The sequence below is a fragment of the Chelon labrosus genome (genome assembly GCF_963514085.1).
Source record: "Chelon labrosus genome assembly, chromosome: 22".
In the NCBI taxonomy this organism is placed as follows: Eukaryota; Metazoa; Chordata; class Actinopteri; order Mugiliformes; family Mugilidae; genus Chelon; species Chelon labrosus.
Genome location: NC_140355.1, coordinates 18,277,316 through 18,296,833, shown reverse-complemented (window position 1 = coordinate 18,296,833; position 19,518 = coordinate 18,277,316). Strand labels below are relative to the sequence as shown.

The 19,518-nt window shown below is 41.5% G+C and overlaps 2 protein-coding genes across 3 annotated transcripts; both read right to left on the bottom strand.

The window, feature by feature from the left end:
* Positions 1-3,316: 3,316 nt before the first annotated feature.
* On the bottom strand, positions 3,317-5,849 carry mrps2 (mitochondrial ribosomal protein S2). Its single transcript, XM_084572949.1, has 4 exons — positions 5,813-5,849; positions 5,464-5,580; positions 5,253-5,373; positions 3,317-4,432 (listed from the first exon to the last, which is right to left on the bottom strand). The coding sequence occupies exons 1-4, from the start codon at positions 5,835-5,837 to the stop codon at positions 3,886-3,888; spliced, it is 810 nt and encodes a 269-aa protein (XP_084429075.1). The 5' UTR covers positions 5,838-5,849; the 3' UTR covers positions 3,317-3,885.
* Positions 5,850-5,943: 94 nt separating this feature from the next.
* On the bottom strand, positions 5,944-15,852 carry ppp1r26 (protein phosphatase 1, regulatory subunit 26). 2 transcript variants are annotated; one of them, XM_084572767.1, is made up of 3 exons: positions 15,500-15,852; positions 8,740-12,079; positions 5,944-6,930 (listed from the first exon to the last, which is right to left on the bottom strand). In XM_084572767.1, the coding sequence occupies exons 2-3, from the start codon at positions 12,006-12,008 to the stop codon at positions 6,801-6,803; spliced, it is 3,399 nt and encodes a 1,132-aa protein (XP_084428893.1). In that variant the 5' UTR covers positions 12,009-12,079; positions 15,500-15,852; the 3' UTR covers positions 5,944-6,800. The 2 variants fall into 2 exon arrangements, with proteins under 2 accessions (XP_084428893.1, XP_084428892.1); XM_084572766.1 differs by lacking the exon at positions 5,944-6,930 and adding an exon at positions 7,050-7,656 and having other exon boundaries at positions 15,500-15,850.
* Between the last annotated feature and the right edge of the window lie 3,666 nt (positions 15,853-19,518).

Genomic DNA, 19,518 nt, shown 5'->3' with positions numbered 1-19,518 from the left:
TGTTTATGGGGATTTCTGACCATTCTTCCAGAAGCACATTTGTGAGGTCAGACACTGATATTGGACGAGAAGGCCTGGCTCGCAGTCTTCGCTCCAACTCATCCCAAAGGTGTTCTATGGGGTTGAGGTCAGGACTCTGTGCAGGCCAGTCAAGTTCTTCCACACCAAACTCGCTCATCCATGTCTTTATGGACCTTGCTTTGTGCAGTCATGTTCTCACAAAGTTGGGAGCATGGAATTGTCCAAAATCTCTTGATATGCTGAAGCATTCAGAGTTCCTTCCACTGGAACTAAGAGGCCAAGCCCAGCTCCTGAAAAACAACCCCACACTATAATCCACTCTCCACCCAACTTTACACTTGGCACAATGCAGTCAGACAAGTGCCGTTCTCCTGGCAACCACCAGCCCCAAATTCGTCACCCCAGAGAACGCATCTCCACTGCTCTAGAGTCCAGTGGTGACGTGCTTTACACCACTGCATCCGGCGCTTTGCATTGCACTTGGTGATGTACGGCTTGGATGCAGCTGCTCGGCCATGGAAACCCATTCCATGAAGCTCTCTACGCTGTTCTTGAGCTGATCTGAGCTAAGGCCACATGAAGTTTGGAGGTCTATAGCGAATGAGTCTGCAGAAAGTTGCCGACCTCTGCGCACTATGCGCCTCAGCATCTGTCATCTTACGTGGCCTGTCACTTTGTGGCTGAGTTGCTGTCGTTCCCAATCGCCTCCACTTTGTTATAATACCACTGACAGTTGACTGTGGAATATTTGGTAGGGAGGAAATTTCACCACTGGACTTGTTACACAGATGGCATCCTATCACAGTACCATGCTGGAATTCACTGAGCTCCTGAGAGCGACCCATTCTTTCACAAATATTTGTAGAAGCAGTCTGCATGCCTAGGAGCTTGATTTTATACACCTGTGGCCATGGAAGAGATTGGAACACCTGAATTCAATTATTTGGATGGGTGAGTGAATACTTCTGGCTAAGGTTACTCTTGAGCTGAATGACTTCTTTTTTTTTTCATGAGGTATAATTAAGTTGGGTGCTTTGGTCCATCCTGACATTGAACTTTCTTTCTACTTTCTGCATGTTGACCAAGAATCTGTTCCAGGTCTTCAACCACGTCTCCAAAGGAATGCATATCTGCAGATTTCTTCAAATGGCTTGAGGCTGAATGATGTTTCCTCACGCTGAGAAACCCATCTGTAAAGACAAACCACAATTACAATAGGAGGATTTTACTCTATGCCACATTAACTGCAACACTTCAAGAGGCTGGACAGGAGCATAAGCATGAATTCTTACCTTCCCACGCAACACATCTGCTGATCCAAAGGTCAACCCTCGTCTTCTACATAATGAAGACCTTAATTTTTTTTTTTGTTCCAGCTCTGGACAGAAGTGGTTTATATGAAAATAAAGATCCATGAGGAACCACTCTCACAAGGAGCACATGTACAGTGTGATGCAATCCAATCATGACTTGAATTTACATGTATCAGACAATTTAAACAAAAACAGAGGATTTTAAACATTATAACCATATACCATAAACTGAGTGTAAGTATCTGGCCCGGTTCCATACCCAAAGTCCACTAAACAGTAGAAATTGAGCTATCGTGAGCCAGTTACTTTCTGCCCACTCACTGCGCAACAGAGACACCGGAGTCAGAGTTGCGTCTCAAGGGGCAACATTAACCCTCATGTGCACATTTACGATTGGAGGCTTTCAACAAGGACCGGTTACCCGTTCTGTGAAGAGCGGTCACGGGACGTCAAGTGTCCTCGTTCGCAGGGCCGCGAAGCTGAACGCATCTTCTCGTTGCATATTCACCTACAAGAACAAAAGCGGGACGCATTAGAAGGCAGTTTTGTCTTCCAAGAAGTCAAATACAAAATTAATTTAACTGTGAATGAAAATATGTGTGGGATACATCTAGTATCCATGACCTGAACACCACATCTAGAAATTAAATTGCCCAGATGAAATTAGTGTCAACTGGTGGCAGCATGGAACCATTTAGAGTTCTTGGAACATTTTACTTTCCAGTTTATTAGGTACACTAGTGAACACAAATGCATACTAATATAACAGAACTGCACTAAAAGCTCTCTTTGTGGCTGTTTTATAATGTTCAGCTCATGTTGAAACAGCATCAGAAAGGTGGTAATTCCTCTGTATGATCATTTTGGAGAATGCTGTATTGAATTAAAAAGTGTTTCTATTATTTAGCCTAGTCCACTGACTAAAACGGGGTTGTCAAAACAATAGGAACATGTGTCGTTGCAACACAATACAATTTAATAGCACTACAAACCACAGCCACCAAGGATTAAATGCTGTTTAATTGACAGCTATGGTTATTTTAACTTTATTTTTTAATTAATTTACAATTTATTGTGAAAATCTCCACTATTAATCTGTAATAAACAGGTTAAAATAGCTTCCACAATACTGTCATGTTAAGGTGACGCCTATTATTGCATACACGTATGCATTTAGCTTCAGTTTTGATGACTGTAAGGTGCACAAATACGAACAAACCACTAAAAGTCAAAGCAAATAAGTTAAAGCTCTTAACCGTGAAACCATTGCTAACATGAACTTGAAGTGACCTCCAACTTTAAATAGCCTGTTGCACCCTCACACGCACGAGGAAGAAGAGACGGCCCTGAGGCAAGAAACTACAACTTAACAAGACAACTGTCACTTTATATATAAGCATTTATCAGCAAGTAACCGTCAACGATGATGGACATTTAATTTGAAATATAATTTAAGAGCAAAGTGGATATTTTTATCTCATTTGTTCCGTTCTTCAAAAAAAAAAAAAAGTATTTGAATTATAAAACACATGAAAATCTCTTTATATAGTATTAAAAAGCTAAATGTAACTAAACTAATCTGTTTATAACTGATCATTTATTTATAAAAGTCACTTGTCCAACTCACCGTTTTGCCGTAGCAGCACATTTTCCCCTGGCGGTTAGGGAAGGTCGGTACAGGAAGTGTTGTGACACAAGTACGGAAGCCGGGAGCGGCCAATCCGCGAAGTAAAGCAACTCCCTTAAAATACAGTAGTGGAGTAACGGTAAAATAAAAAAAATGATTGGTCTTTGTACATTACTTAAAAATATTAATATTTTTAAAGCATAATCTGAATATAAAACACTGATCCCAGGTATAAAAATAAAAAAATAACATCTTACTTGGGTGTAAGATCAGCTCTATACACTAATAGTATATTAGGTACATATACATAATCAGTTAAATTAGGAAATTACTAAATCAAAACACATTTTTATTATAAACTGCTTTTAATATAACTTTAATGAGTTGCACATCATTCAGCTGATATTTTGCACAATTGTTTCTCCAGTGAAGACGTGCCTAAATCATATCTAAACACCATATTTACATAGACTGCAAGAACAATTAGACTTTCTATCTATTGAGTTACACTCACTCTGAAACTATTAATGTTTCGTGAATCGCTTGGTATTTTCACAAATATAGAACAGTCTCAAGTAACATCCAAGCTATTTGCAGACTCTAGTCAAGAAACTGAGACTAGAATTACAACAAATAAAACTGAGAATAGTCAAAGGTGAGCGTATGGCAGTCCATGTAAACACAGTGACCATGACACGAGCGGTGCACAGTAGATATATGTAGGCAAATCTGCTGCAACATGACTTTGATCCACCTTTTCAGAGTCTTATGTAAGAAAAATGTTAAATAACAATTTAACCTTATGTGTACACAACTTCTGCACTGACTGAACTCCTCTAAGATGAGGCGTTCTCCAAGTGCACATATGACGAAGAGGAGCAACAGACAATGAATTTAATGTCTCTTATTTAGGATTACAGTATGTCACGAGCTTGGTGTGGAGGGTGCCGACAGGCCATGAAGGAGCTCCATCTGTTTCCGTTTGTCTTTGGCCCGGTTGATAGTCATCTTGAACAAGCGACAGTAGAGCTCCATGGAAGCTGGAGTGTCGTCATTACCGGGCACAGGGTACGTCACCAGGCGGGGGTTGCAGTTCGAGTCCACCACACCCACTGTGGGAATGTTCATCTTCGCCGCATCTCTGACACCTACATGTTGCTGAAACACATTATTGAGGGTAGACAGGAAGATGATGAGGTCTGGGAGGCGGACTCCTGGGCCGTACTGGATGTGGGCGTTGGTAAGGAGGCCGCCCTGCCAGTACCGCGTATGTGCGTACTCCCCGCACTCCTTGGCCGTGCGCTCCACCATGTAGCCGAACTGACGCCGGCGGGTCACGAAGAGTATGATGCCGCCGCGATACGCTACGTGGGCGGTAAAGTTCAGGGCTAGCTGGAGATGCTCCATCGTCTTGTCGAGATCAAATATATCGTAGTCAAACCGGCTGCCGTAGAGATAAGGCTCCATGAGACTAGAAACAGAGAATTACAGTGCCAAGTTATAAAAATACGATGTGAAACCACTGCATCAAGTTACCTTCATGAACAGAGATATATTCAGGTTCTCTACAATCCCTAATCTGACCTTTCTGTCCCGTTTCTTTGCTGTTGTAATTTGTTATAAATGTATGATTCATACGTTATTGATACAAACTAGTCTTCTGCATGTTTTTAATGTGAAAGATGGCAGACTTTTGGTTATAAATTTATAGTTGGTGTAATTATAAATTCTAGCTTGCAAAGAAAAGTTAAATAGCAAGGCAAAAAAAAAAGGGATGCAGAAACCCTGTAGGCTAATGCAGACTGTAAATTATTTTAGTTACTGTCCTCTTGTCAGACAGTTTGCATATCAAGCTTTTGTTGCTCTATTTTATTTATCTAAAAATAGAAAAATACCATGAGGTTTAGTGGTGTATATTCAAACGTGACAATTTTTTTTACACCACAAATATGTGAACTCTCTTTTACAAATGAACCTTACAGGTTGTAAACAAAGATAGGTTCAGGAGAAAACTACAAAACTGCTCTTGCAGAATACCTACTACTACTAACAATATACTCAATAAGCAGTATAAATAATTGCAATGTTCTCAACAATGCAGAAAGTCCAACAGCAACTTTCATAAATTGAAGATTGGTGCAGTACATGTCCTACAGAAAGGAGTTGCAGATTACATCTATAGGGGTTCCACTCAACCCTTTGAGTGTAAAATAAATGTTCCTCCAACATAATTGTGCACCAACAATAATCAGATACACATGATCAGGAATCATAAGAGACATCACACCAACCTGTGCCTGCAGCCTTTTTTGTGGCCGAGATGAACTCGAGCATCAAATAGGTCTTTCACCGAGAAGAGCTCAGACACACGGAAGTAGTCCGGCTTCTGGAGCGGATAGTTCATTATTTTATCTGCAAGGAAAAGAGGTGTCATTCCTCAGAATCTGAAGCCAAGGACCAAGCTTGAGACACCTCTGCACTCCTTAGCATCCGTTAGCTCACCTGTAACTTCATCAAAGCTGGGTTGAGGTGACTGAATGGACGCTGCAGTGACATACTGATGTCCCACACAGGAGTATCCGATTGGGACAGCCCGCAACTGTCGTAGCCCGAAAAGTCCTAAATATGAAACACAAGTACTGATTAAAATACCACACGTTAGGTAACGAGAACTGTTAGCTGCTAAGCTAACGTTTAGCTAACCCTCTAGCTTGTAGCTTGCGACTACACGTGTAAATGCAAACGAAACGGCAAAAACAAAGACACAGCAGTTTGTGACACTACCTCAAAATAATCTGGTAAACTTACATAAATATTTTGTTTTCTATTTAATATATTTTCTGGGGGTTACCTTTCGCCAATGCCGGGGCAGCCATGCTTGCTGTGGAACCACGGAAGGTCAACAAACTGCGACTGCGCGTTCGTGGTTCATGAGATGCCGTAAAGTGAAGGTTTTTGTCGTGACATACTTCCACAGTAAACAACAACGCCCAGAATGCAACGTTTTATTTATTTTTTTACCAAACAACTTCGAAAGGCAAACAAAACGCCAACAACGGTGTTTTCGTGTTGTTTCTCAAATACAAACAAGAATATAACATTAACTTAAGACTCAAAGTCGGATGTTGAACAAATACTTTAGGAATACAAATTAAATTTCTATTTCTTGTTAGGTTTTAAACAGAGAAAATGAAATGGGGAATGTAGTTTAGACAACCAGAAGACTATATAAGAGAATACATGGTCTTAATAAGCAACATAACTAAACTTTGTCACCTGACTTTTTCTAAATTTGTCTCACTTACAACATTAAACTGTCCAGAACAATTTTTGTAGAGTAAAAAAACATAAATAATAATAAAAAAAGTTCAAATCCAAAATGTTAATTTGCTGTTAGCTAACCTCATGCTAAATAAACTCAAAATTACTGAAAGGATAGAGTAAGGAGCAAATAATCACTCAACAACCAACATTTGCTGTCGTATAAGTGCGTATAAACATGCAAAAGAACTCCGAAGTCTGTTGTGCTGCTCTGTCTGGCTGCTACGGTTCATCTGCAAAAAGAAAAGAAACTAATGGGTTTTTATTTGCCCATGAAAATTCAGTGTGGAGACTGGGAACGGTTGGGTGCAGTTGCCTACCTGGTCACCGAAACAAACTGCAGCTTTCTTTTGACGCGCTGCAAACCCTTCTTGTGCACGGGAACACTACCGAGAGGTCCCTGCAAGCATTTTGTAATATATATTTCAGTTAAGCTGACCTGAAAAAATATTAGCAGTTTTCTTTTACACTGATGGGACTAGGGAGACATAAAAAAGGCATCAAAAACTGTCCTGATCCTACATTATTTGTACCTTCTTGCATTTTTCAGCCTGGTACTTCCTGTTGAACATCCTGCTTCTCTCCTCTGAGGTAAGAGCTATGCAGGGGCTGAAGGTGACGCCAGGGTCAATGGCGCTGGACAAAGACCTGGTTAAGGCAGAGCGGGATACGCATCAGACCACGTCCCAGTTATTACTTAACACCTTTATAACTTACTCCAAGGCAGTAAATCATTACGCGTTATTAACGAAGAGACCCATTGTTGCTCAGATTCCACTCTTTATTACACAGATGCACTTAAAAGACACAGCAAAAGTTTTTTTTTTAATCTGAAAGAGTAAAAGAAAAAAAAACACTTCTTACAAAATATTTACAAAAAACCTGGCAATGCACAGCATGTTCAGTATTTTTTTTTTTTGATAAACAAAAATAAATAGTCTTTTTTTCCCCCATATAGGAAATTGAAGAAACATGACAAAGAAATGAACACACTAAATATCAAGTTTAGCAAGACAGAACGGAGTATTTATGTGGTATTCTGTGAAATCTGGAACAACACTTTAGTCATAGAGGTAATAAGTCCAAGACCGCTATAGTGGCTTTCATCGAGCTTTTAAATCTCCGATGCGATGAACTAAGAGCGCTGTGTCTGAGACGCAAATGTCGCAGAGGAGAATTATTTATATTTGTCGTTCTCACGGCGTATGCAAGAGCTCAAAAGGCTTTTCTGATTCTGAGCCTTTTAGCGCTTCAGGTGACGCTATATAAATATATAAAAGAAAAAAAGTAGGGTAAAGAAGAAGAGACGCGTTTCATGATGGTGCTGACGGTTGCCGGAGGGTATCACTTGTGGAGAAAACAGGCGAAGGGGGTCTGATGGCAGAAGTAATAACACATAAATAGAGCACAGCACTTGACGGTTGGCAAAGTAAAGCAGAATGACATCAAATGGGCAATGAAACAAACATTAATAAGAACAACTTTTGTACTTTGGTCTGGTTGCATTGATTCATTTTAAGACTCGTATTTCTTGATTAGAAGGAAATGTATAATAATCCTATTGTCCAGGTCTATGTGCAACATTTATTAAAATAGCGATGGCTGCAAATACCTCCTTATTTTCAATATTGACTCATTAAATGATTAATCCAATCTGATTTATCTACAACTCTATGGCGAGTAAAAAAAAATGTCCCTTTCATCTCCCACTTGAGGACCCGGGAACAGAGCAGAAAGTTTGGCGTTTTTGACGAAACGACTGAAATAATGAATTGTTGTCAAAATAATTTAGGTGTATTAGGGGGTTTAAGCACAAATCTCATTTCTATTTTACTCTTATCACCAAGATAACGCTACAAAGTGGAGTCATTTTGATTCATTGTGCGTCTAAATGTGAATCCGTTGCTTTCTGATTTGACGGTATTGATGGAACACATTAGCATCAGCCTGTTCTTCTACAGTAAACCTGCCAGACAAAGAATGGAATAAAACGTAATACCAGCACGCGTTGTTTCACGCTTCTCTGATCCTATTTATTTATTTTAATTGTCTGGAATCAAATTAAATCTCTACTGAGGTTACTTTTCTTGGTCAAGATATTTAAGATGGTGACCTTTTCCGCATTTGGACGGTCGAACGACTCATTGCTCCTTTACCAAAATTCCACTATATTGCTTTTCAAAGGTGACATGGACTACTGAGCACAAATAAAGTTTTCATGACGTGTCACGTAACCGTATAATTGTACAAACGTAAAAAAAAACAAAAAAAAAAAAAGTAAAAAAAAAAACCTGCCTGTTTTGTTTTATCATATTAACAAACATTCCCTTAGAGCCTATCAGTGACTGAGCTTGATCAGAACCTACGTTATATTCCTTAACAGGGCACAATCAAGAAATTAACTCTTGTTGGATGAGGATTCTATGGAGGGGCGTAATGATGTAAGACAATACTTACAACGTGGAAAAGCCCTGCTTCTTCTCTGGATAGCTCCTGTGGTCTGATTCACAATCTGTCTCATCTATAAATTCTTCCTCTTTTCTTCCTATGTGCACTTCTTTACTCTCTATCTTCACGCTCTCGCCTTCCTTTCCCTGGCTCCTTTCCCTGCTTTGAACCTGGACGTGGTTGGTCCTGTTAGACTCCAGTTCGACAAACACGCTCTTGTCCTTGGATATGTGCACCGTACTCTCTCGCTCTCCCTCTATAGAGCACTGGGACCTGTGGCCGGGCGTAAGGCCCCGCGTAAAGGACGACCTCGGACGCTGCCTGGCAGTAGAAAAAATATTCAAAACAGGGGACCTGAACGTGGTATTTACAGCGGCCTCTGTAGAGGAGGGCAAAGGTGCTTGGCTGGTCCTTGCGGAGGACCAAACGTTGACTGGAGTCTGTGATTTGAGGCCCCCGCTTTGATATGCCATCGTTGCTGATGCGGTCTCGCCGACTTGAGACGAGGTGATATGGAATGAAGTCCGATTGACAGCCCTTGCGTCGCAAATGGGGAGTCCCAGGCTCTGGCGCCACTTGATTGACTGACTTGCACGAGAATGAGCAATGTTAGGAGTCGAATCTGCTCGGGATTTCTCCACCTTAGGGGCGGCGTCGTGGACGTCGTGGACGTCGTCTCTCCCGCCGCTAGGCCTCCTTTGCTCGCCTCTAGCTGCCCCTGCCCCTGCCCCGTCGGCCGGCTCCAAAAGACTGGGGCTGCACGACTGGACTGACGGCAGATGCGATTGTGCACTGACAGTAGAGATGTCTAGCGGCAAACTCTGTGGCTTTGACAGCGGCGGCCTATTTTGAGCTGTACTACTAAGGGGAGGCAGTCCAGAAAGAGGACTGACACTTTTTCTTGGAATCTCAGCCAGCTGAATTTCCTGTTTAATCTCTTCATTTTTAAGTAGTGTACAAACCGAGGCGGTACCGTTTTGCGGCACACCCTCGTCTTTACCCTTCTCCACTGTGGAAACTTTAGCCTTCTCGGCCAGAAACCTTCTGATCTCCTGCTCAATGCTATCATCGCTGTCTACCGAGCTGCTGTCGTCCTTTAACTCAGGAGCAGCTTGGACGTTGTGCAGCAACCCGAGGCCTTGACCCTGAGTCCCTTTCAGTCTGTCTGATTCACCTTCATGCATTTCATATTCCATACCTTTACTCATTTGTGTTGGCTGAGAAACACTCTTTTCACTCAACGCAGACTTGTCTTTAATGTCATTCTTGCTCTTTTGTACTTTTTTCAAAGCGCTACCCTTGGAAATAGAAACAGGCTTTAACTTCTTGGCCTGTAAAGCATTCCCCAACAGCGGCTCTTCATCCTTCAGGCTCTTCCTTGATATCCGCTTCAAGTCTCTTGTCTTTTTCTTTGACTTCTTCTTTGTCTTGAGCAGATCTTTTATCGCCGTGTCTAGATCCTCATCGCTGTCAAGTGAGCTGCTTTTGTCTCCACTTTGGTCTGTCTTGTGTAATCCAGCGATTGTATGCTGGAGACTTCTCTGGGAACATACCAAGGAGTTTGATTCTTTTGAACGCTCCGGCAAAGGCGTGGTGGCGGTTTCTTTGAGAGCGCCATCCATCCCTGACAGGTTGGAAACGCTAGCTTGTTCCTCTTTGTGTTTTCTTCTCTGCGTTATAGACATTCTTAATGGTTTCTTTTGGATTGCAACTTCTTTTGCTTTAACTTTCTCCGGTTCATTTGTAGAGTGAAGTTCTTCTGCAGAGCCAGGTGGCTGTTTGTGCAACTGGGCCTTCTGCTCGAGAAATTTCCTGATTTCCTGCTCAATCCCGTCCTCGCTATCAATGGAACTGTCGTTGCTTTCCTCATTAGCGCAGTTGCCGGGCGGAGAAGACTGCAAGGAAGATTCGGTGGTGGTACAACTGCTGAGTCCAACGGTGTGCGGGAAGACGCCAGGCATAACGGTTTTTGAGATGTCCAGTATTGCCTCAGCACACATGAGTTCAGCAGTTGTATTAACCTTTGGAGGGGCCGGGACTTGTTGCTCCTCAACACTTTCGACTTTAATTGAAAGTAGTCCATTTCCTTTGCCTCTGGAGAAGTCCGTTTGCGCGCCCTTGTGTACAAAAACCGATGAAAGAGGAGGTTGAAAGGATTTCCCTTCTTTATCTGTCCTGCCTCTTTTTTTCTTCAGTTTGTGTTTCTTCATGTTGTCCGTGCTTGTGCTTCCAACGGCGTGCATTAAGGATTTACCGAAGGGTTTCTTCTGCTTGTGTAGGAATGGTTTTAGGGCGCTCTTCTCCTTGAGTTGCTCCAGCTGGTAGGAGCGAATAGCTTCCTCTATCCCATCGTCGCTGGTGGAGTCAGACTCCTCTGTGAGTGTCTGAGGAATGAAAGTTTCCCTTTTGTTCTGCTGCTCCTTTTTCTCCAACTGGTATATTTGAATTGCCTCCTCGATGCCATCATCACTGCTGGAATCATTTGAGTCTTCCTCCACCTTAACTTTGACCGGGCACTTGGCAGTTTTGTTGAAGAGGCTGATTGTTTTCGAGGGGGCCTTCGTCTGTTCTTTTGGGCCGACTAAACTTTCAGTAGTGTTTTTATTTGAATCAAAGTTCTTAGCTGTGTTTTCACTTAGGGACGCCTTGTTTTTGATATACTTTTTTATAGGTATAGTGGCTGGTGTTGCAATGGGCTCCACTTTGACATGTTTTGAAAATTGGCTACTGGCAATCAAGAATGTACTGCTGTCAGAGTTCTGTCTGGAAACCTCTGGAATAGGTGGACCTTTTCTGGGAATTTTGGATGATGGGAGAAAAGTGGAGCACGGTTCCGCCTTGCGTTTGTGATCGTCTTTCTCTTTCAGGTATTCCAGTATTGCCTCCTCAATTCCTCTGTCCACAGAATCATCGCTATCAGAGTCACTGCTCTCGTGGTTGTTTGAGGAGGAAACGTGCGCCTGTCGGTTTTCAGTGGGGCTTTTAGTTTCGGACTTGGCCCCCACATAAGAACCCACTGCAACCTTGCAGACCTGGGGATGACCTTCCTGTCCCGATAGCAGTTTTCCCTCGATCTCATCGCCCATCTCGAGTGAGGACTGGGTGCTCCTGAGGCTCTCTATGATCATCTGGACCTTGTCTGAGATAGGTGTGCCTCTGGTGGACAACTCCGTGTCAGAGTCATTGAAGCAAACTGGAAGGCTATAGCCTCCAGGAGGGCCACATGTTCTCCATTCTGTTTGCGTCGCTGCCACAGGAGGTACGTTCATCAAGTACATTCTAGTGAAGTGTGGTGAGGTCTTGGACCATTGGAGCGCTGCTGCCTCCGATCACAATCACATTGTTCAATCTGGGAAGAAAAGAAAAAAGATAAACTGAGACAGGCAAGTCAAACTACAATAAAGACTCAAGTAAAATTGAGTAAAATTGGAATGTGATTCACCTACTAATTTACACGGATGGCATAATTGTTATTCATATGTCAAATCCTTGAAAGAGTTGTGAATAATGTCCAGTATGTCATTTGGACATTGCAAAGGGATTTTAACGCAAATTTATAAAAAGTTGTTGAGCCAATACCCTGGCAGAGAGGAAAACGTGACATTGTGACATCAACTTAGTCACAATGACATACAGATCTCCTCATTTATTATGTTCTCCTTCGCTTACCCAAGAACTGAACCGGACTGCGACACTGCGGGGAATCTGACTCAAGTGAAGTGGGCAGTGATGCTAGCGTGCTTTTACTGCCAAACAGCTGGTTTGGTCACACTGAGAGAAAGATTGGACGGTATTAGCGCTCTGATACACTACGGCAAATAACCTGAGGTCACCGTGAGCCAATGCCAAGCCACTGGAGCGTGCCAATACCAAATGCAGGTCAGATAAGGTAGGGGAGCTAGGGCCAGAAATTAACTCTGGCATCCAGCTCTGTAGATGCTTCAATTTCATTAAGAGTTTATTTGATCACTTTTAATCATGCACTAGGTAAGAAAAATGACTACTTAAAGATTAAAAATTACTCTACAAGACGAGGCTGCATTAGCGTCAGCGGCGGGCTTAGAGCTATGTTTTAATAAAGCTGTGCCCCCTAATTAATGAAACCACTACCTCAAATTAACAGCTTCACATTTTTGTCGTCATCCAATCGGTCTTTGTTCCCTCAACACTTACTCCCTCATTCTGTTCAAACGCAATATTGGATGCTGTTTAAACTCGCCTTGTTCTTGCTGATGGACGGCTTTAACTGTGCACACATCCTGCTGTGTAACACAATACAGAATAAATAGTGGAAGTGCAGGCAGGGCAGCTGGGGTTCAGTCACCGGGGGAAAATTTATTCACTTTAAATTCTATTATTTAGAAACATTTGGTTATCATTAACAGTACGTTGTTGCATAAGAGGCATTTTAGATAGATATATAGCTAGATAGCTAGATTTCCCTGCAGATAAATATAATGTAAACCAATGCACCATTTTGAACTCGTTCTTAGGAGGGTAATTAATAACTTTAAGCTGGAAAGAGTCACATAAACAACTGTTCACTAGCAGTGGAAAGTACATAAGTACGTGCTGTACTTAAGAAACATTTTGAAGTACTTATACTTGGGTATGCCAAGTATATGACGCTTTATGCGATATTTCAAAGTGAGACATTGTACTTTTACTCAATTGCATCTATATTTTGACATTGCAGGTTACTTTGCAGGAGACATTTAAATGAGATAAACCAACAATGTGAAGATATGATGAACTCAATCCAGTTGTTCTGAACCTTTTTTTGATCTGTGACCCCTTCAGAATAAAGTTGCTCCAAATTTCTGATTAAGGACGATAAACACCATTTTCCTCTTTCCCCTCCACTTACTATTTCAAGCCTCAACCCTGGGATTTATCTTGTGACCTCGGAGCGAGGTCCAGGCCTTAGTTTGGAAATCATTTGACTAAACACAATATAAAGTAATTAGACCTAGCTCCACCTTTCGCAGGTGCAATAGCACAGTGATACTATTATTATAAAACACTCTCCAGTTCATTAGGTACGCTAGCCAGAAAAGGAATGCGTTTGTCTATCATAAAAACCGTGCACCACTAAATCTTATCTTCGTGAAAGTTAATGTGTTGATTCATCTGCGTTTTCATTTTAGAGGCTGCAGTTTGTAGTGCTACAGACACATGTGTCTCTATTAATCTGACGACCACATTTTAATCAGTGGGCTATGGCTGAATGGCAAAACACTTTGGAGTTTAACTGAACACAGTTTAACAGCACCACAGACTACATCAGACTCCTAAATGATCATGCAAGTTGAATCGCCACGTTCCTGATGCCTTTCCAGTACAACGTTGAACATTAGAACAGCCACGAAGCTAAGATTTAGTGCAGGGCTGTTATATTTGAATGCACTTGTTTTCTCTAGTGTTCCTAATGTTTTGGCAAGTAACAGACCCCATTTTCCTTCTTCTACTGCTGATATTAGTACATTTGGTTATAATAGAGTAAGAATACTTGAGTGGGACTTTGAAAGCAGGAGTATTATTTAAGTAATGTGGTACTTTTACTCGAGTAAAAGACCCGAGTACTTCTTCCACTACTGCAGCTTGAGTATATGGACTTCACATCTTGATTTTGGACTCACAGCAGAGGTAGTTTACCTTTAAACTTACACTTTTCTTGATTTCCACACATATTGCGTATGCTGTTAAAATGGTGCAAACACATGTAATTAAGAGGGGATTGGTTAATAGTAACTTTGCACACAAGTATCAAGTAAAAAATGTCATTATTGTCATAAATAAATGTCAGGCTGCACAGATATATAAAATGGGAGTGCGTGCTAATGTCCAAACCCAGCACTGTGCCTCCATGAACTGGCCTGCGTCCGGACATTAACCCCGAAGAGGAGCCGCTGAGTCTCTGCTAGCTCGCCCTCCTATCTCTGTGTGTGCAGCCCGCAGAGAAGAATGAGGAGGAGGGGGGGGGGTTAGGCTATAGGCAGACTACAGCCTGGTTAGCACCAAGAGACGATATGCTCAACATTTAAACCATCCTCTATAACGCTTATAACCTTTTGAACCCGGCAGAAATATCTACAGGAAACCAGAATAGGCTATGTCACCAAAGACGCCCCGCTAAAAAAAAAAAAAAAAAAAAAAAGGCGCATAAACCGAACTAAAAACCGTAGCGCACCGCAGTCCAACTTTTGATAAATGTACGCGTTTCAAAGAAAGTTTACTCACACATGTTTACATTCGTGGATGCCGTTTTATATATTATATAAACCGCAAAATGCTGTTTTTTCTCCCTCCCCCAACGCTTTTCTGGTTGCAGCACACCAACCCCGGCTGTCCCCGTAAACCTCTAGCGGCGCGGACTGCACCGATGCCCGGCGTGCATCGTTAGGAGACTCCGCAGAGCGACCATGTTTCCTGGTACCGGCCACACAGACGTCAAACCGTATTCGGAGGACAACGCGACTGAAACCGTGAGTTAAAAGCCCCAAAAAAGCATTAGCGTTTTATTAATGTATAACAGAAGGGTGAGATTTTGTGGAGAAATGATCGGGATGGCGTCGGAGGGATACGCGAGGCTAGTCGGTGACTTGAAAGACACAAGGCGGGCCTCCAGGCTGCTGCAGCCCCGGCATTTTCTCCGGCGAAGAAAGCCTTTGTATTGAGCCTAAGCGTACACTCCTTAGCCGCGGCTATTTTTTTACGTTTTTTCACACAAATAGAACCGCAAGACAGACGGCGCGCAAGTTGAACTCACCTGGATACGAGTCGGAACCGCCGCTGAGGTAAGTGTGCGCACGTTGCAACGCCGGTTAAAGGTGTTTCGGGAAGCCGTCGTGGAGATATTTCGGTGTCCGTCACCAGCTCGCAGACATGCACACGCCGCCTGTAGCTCTCTCTCGCCGTCGAGTAGTCCCCCTCCGCACCGCTCCCACTGCCACTACCGGGCGGACCAGCTTCCTTCAACCCAGAGACGACCAACCAAACACGGAGGCGCCCAAACAAACATGGCATCGGCGTTTTTTTTTTTTTTTTCACCCGGATATTATTTACACTTTTAATTTATTTTTAAAATGTTGCACTATTAAAAAAATAAAAACAAACTATTTTACTTCCACTATCGCGATATCTGTATTTATATATATTTTAAATGTGTATTTAATAAATTAATCCAGTATGTATTTAACATCTCAAAGAATTTAGATACACATTATAACTATTAGTTTATCTCATTAGACAACTCCCAGTTCATGTTTTACCCTGATAACAACTGTAATGTATTTAGGAAGTAAAAAAAGTTTATTTATAGTGGCATATATTTTATTTTTGACTTGATATGTGCTTTCTTTTTTACTGTAATAAAAAAGAAAGCCTCTAAAAGTATGCCTCTAAAACTCTGCGATAATGTCGCCGCAAGGGCACAGAACAACAAACTTGTGGTATATGTGTAAAAAAGTTTTAGTATGTGATTGTTTTCTTGATTCATTGCTTGTTTTCCCCCATTACACGTCGGAAAATAGTGAAAAATTCCCATTGTGAGTTCTTGTAGGTTACAGATTGAGCGCTTTGTACTCCTTTCTTCGTCTAAGGACGCCTTAATACACCACCCGGGTTAATCTGAATGACATCCTCTTACTCAGGTGCGTGCTGGGCCATTAAAAGGAATGTAGGTCAGGTATGTGACTTTCAGGGGAGCATCACTCTGAGATGTTCCTGAAATAAAAACCTAAACCTCCTTACCGGTCACTTAGAAGTCGTGGCATATTATGACCTGGGCAACTGAGAATCTGCAGACAAATCCTCACATTGCAGAGGCAGGCACCAGAGAACACTTTGCTTGAAAACAGTTGCAGATTAGCAAATTATTTTCAGCTCTAGTTACGCCTGAACTACTCATTAACCGCCTTTTTAGTTCTCCGCATTTGAATCTCGATCAATCGGACGTTAAAATATCAATCAAAATCCATGAAACGAGGGAATTGTTCCATTCAGACTCACGGTGCACGGTCCCACTCGATCAAATTGAAAACACCTTAATTGATAATGGGCGCTTTATGTAAAGTGGAAAAGCACTGCTTGATCTAATCTCGGATGCGCTGCTATGCAATTAGCTGAATATAGCTCTTTTAGGAAGGTTGCTCTAGAGGGGTTTATTGCCTGGTCGACATATATTGGCAGATTGTGTACTCCTGGTCCCTACCTCCAGGTGATACTAACAGTAAAATAACAAAGAACCAAAAATCTGATTGGATTTAACAAAACCGAGGTCTTAATTTGTGTTAAAAGCAATAATGGGATAATAGGTACATTAGTAGAGAGGTTCTTCATTGGGATGTGCATAAAAGAGCTACGAGTGATTCAAATGTCCTCTAAATATTGGACAAAAGTGCTTGTGTGCTTAGAGATTACAATAGTTTTGACATTAGCTGGTTGCACAAATATAATATATGGAAATTAATCAAAGGAAAACTCTGGAAAACAGGGTTTATTGTAGTCCATCTTTCACTTTTAAGATCCTGCATTCTGTCTTTGTGCAAGTGTTGCACTGTTACCAGTAATAGAATTGCTGCTGTCAATCAGAGCTTTCTTTGAGGCCCACAGAGTTCTTTCTGCTACCATCTCATTACAGAAGTTCTGTTGTTTTAGGTGGGATGTGACGCAGTTTGACTTTCTTTCCAGGGTTGTTCTTCTGATTCCAGAAAGCATCTCTGCTTCCTGACAGGCAATTAATCCATCAAAGTGTCTGGCTGTTTGCCGTCTGCGAGTAAGCATTCTGTGCCGTTTGGTCTGACGTGAGTCGGCCAAAACCAGAAGATATTTAGTTTGCAAAAAGCTCCTTCGAAAGACCGACGTAAGAAAAAAAGCTTGAATTTTTTTAATTTTATTAAAAAGTGAAATTAGCTGCATTAGTTTTAGATATAGCATGATAACAAGATCTGCACGTGGTTGAAGACGTGGTCCAAATCAAATCCTCGCATTTAGAGAGTTTGCAGACATGAATTATCCGCATTTTGCAGCTCCAGTTGCATCCAAACAACTCATCACCACCTTTTAGCTCTTGGTATTTGAACCTAGATCTCACAGACGTGAAAAATATTATTAAAAACCCAGGAAACAGGAGAATTGTTCCTGTCACACTCTGAAATATGAAATTACTAACCTCTTATCAAAACAGTTTGGGATTTAATATTATTTAACTCTTTTGTCTTTCATTTGTCACATCCTGACACATCATACCCGGCCAAGTGTGCGTGCACATACAAGGAATTCGACTCCGGGAACTTTTTCTCTCTTGTACACAAACACAGAACTTAAATAAGTGTAAAAAATAAAAGTGTAAAAGCCTGTTTTTGCCAATAAAGATGTGAAACTGCTCCTTTTATTAGCAGTCGTCAGCGGCATGAAGCACTAAGGGTTATTACAAGTTTGCTTGTGTAGCTCAGTTCATGTAAATATTACCATCTCTCATCTTCTTCTTCATTCATCTTCTGTAACCGATTGTCCTGTAAAGGGTCGTGGGGGGGCTGGAGCCTATTCCAGCTGTCATCTGGCGAGAGGTCGCCAGTCTATCTCAGGTCTAACACAGAGAGACAGACAACCATTCACACTCTACAGCCAATTTAGAATCACCAATGAACCTAACCAGCATGTCTTTGGAAGGTGGGAGGAAGCCGGAGTACCCGCAGACACAGGGAGAACATGCAAACTCCACACAGAAAGACCCCAGTCGGCCTGGATTCAACCGTCTCTCAATAAAGGGAATATAATTCAGTGGTAAACATATGTACGCCTCACGATGAATCACTGACTCAGTTATTAAAATAGCAGATTCGGTTAATCTTGGCGTACAGCCCCCATTTGGAGCCGCAGAGCATTTCACACAGTCTCTGATTCATCGACACTATTTGAAATGTAAGGCCTTGATGTTTCACTATACTCTGAATATACTGTTTACTATAGGGTATACGATTGAAATTAATCTTTTTGCTAGTTATCAGCTTTGCTAACTTGTCACATTCCTCCTTTTCTACCTCCTCTCCTTGTGTCTTGACTAGTCCCTCGTATTTATTCTGTACCATTCACTGTAAAAATCATTTTAACAATAAAGAGACGAATGTTCCTGAGTCTGTGAATTTATAAAGGTTGTATTAATCAACAGAAACAACAGTGAAAACAGTACAACATTGGTAGTTAACTCAAAGACTCCACATTTCTTCTTGTGCACATAAAAAACAAACTGGTCAGACATCTCAATTTATGCGTCAGTATATTCCTTATATTCTATAAACCACATGTGAGTTGCATGCTGTAGGACTGTGCGACATGAGTTTAATTTTCGTACTTTTATTTTGATAATTATGTAGGAAGGTGTGGGGCAAGTGGGAAAAGTGGCAATAATGTCAACTGAAATTGAGATAACTCAAATGAAGAATATGAAAAGGTTAGAAATGTCAAGTCAAGTCACTTTATCGATATAGCACGTTTAAAAACAACAGAAGTTGATCCAAGGTGCTTTCCAGTCAGGGCAGAGGAACACTAATGCACAGTGTAATACAATCACAATGGAGCACCAAACCAAAGCCAAAATAATAAAATAAAAGCGCAATAAGAGAGTGGGTAAAATACAATAATGAGAGAACAATAAAAATCTGTTTAGAGCAGACCAGACAGAATTAGCCGTAGGGCAACCTCAGACCGAACTAAAAGCAAGAGACAAGAGGTAGCACTTTAAATGAGATTTAAAACAGTCGATAGTGGAGCGGAAGACTATTCCAG

What these genes read in the sequence shown, in the direction of transcription:
- ppp1r26 (XM_084572767.1), bottom strand. Translation starts at nt 12,008, where the DNA reads ATGTACTTGATGAACGTACCTCCTGTGGCAGCGACGCAAACAGAATGG. An exon ending in AAGCAGGGCTTTTCCACGTT is followed by an intron (nt 6,931 to 8,739) that starts GTAAGTATTGTC and finishes TGCCTTAACCAG; the next exon opens with GTCTTTGTCCAGCGCCATTG.
- mrps2 (XM_084572949.1), bottom strand. Translation starts at nt 5,837, where the DNA reads ATGGCTGCCCCGGCATTGGCGAAAG. An exon ending in TGCCCCGGCATTGGCGAAAG is followed by an intron (nt 5,581 to 5,812) that starts GTAACCCCCAGA and finishes TTTCATATTTAG; the next exon opens with GACTTTTCGGGCTACGACAG. An exon ending in CAGCTTTGATGAAGTTACAG is followed by an intron (nt 5,374 to 5,463) that starts GTGAGCTAACGG and finishes TTTTCCTTGCAG; the next exon opens with ATAAAATAATGAACTATCCG.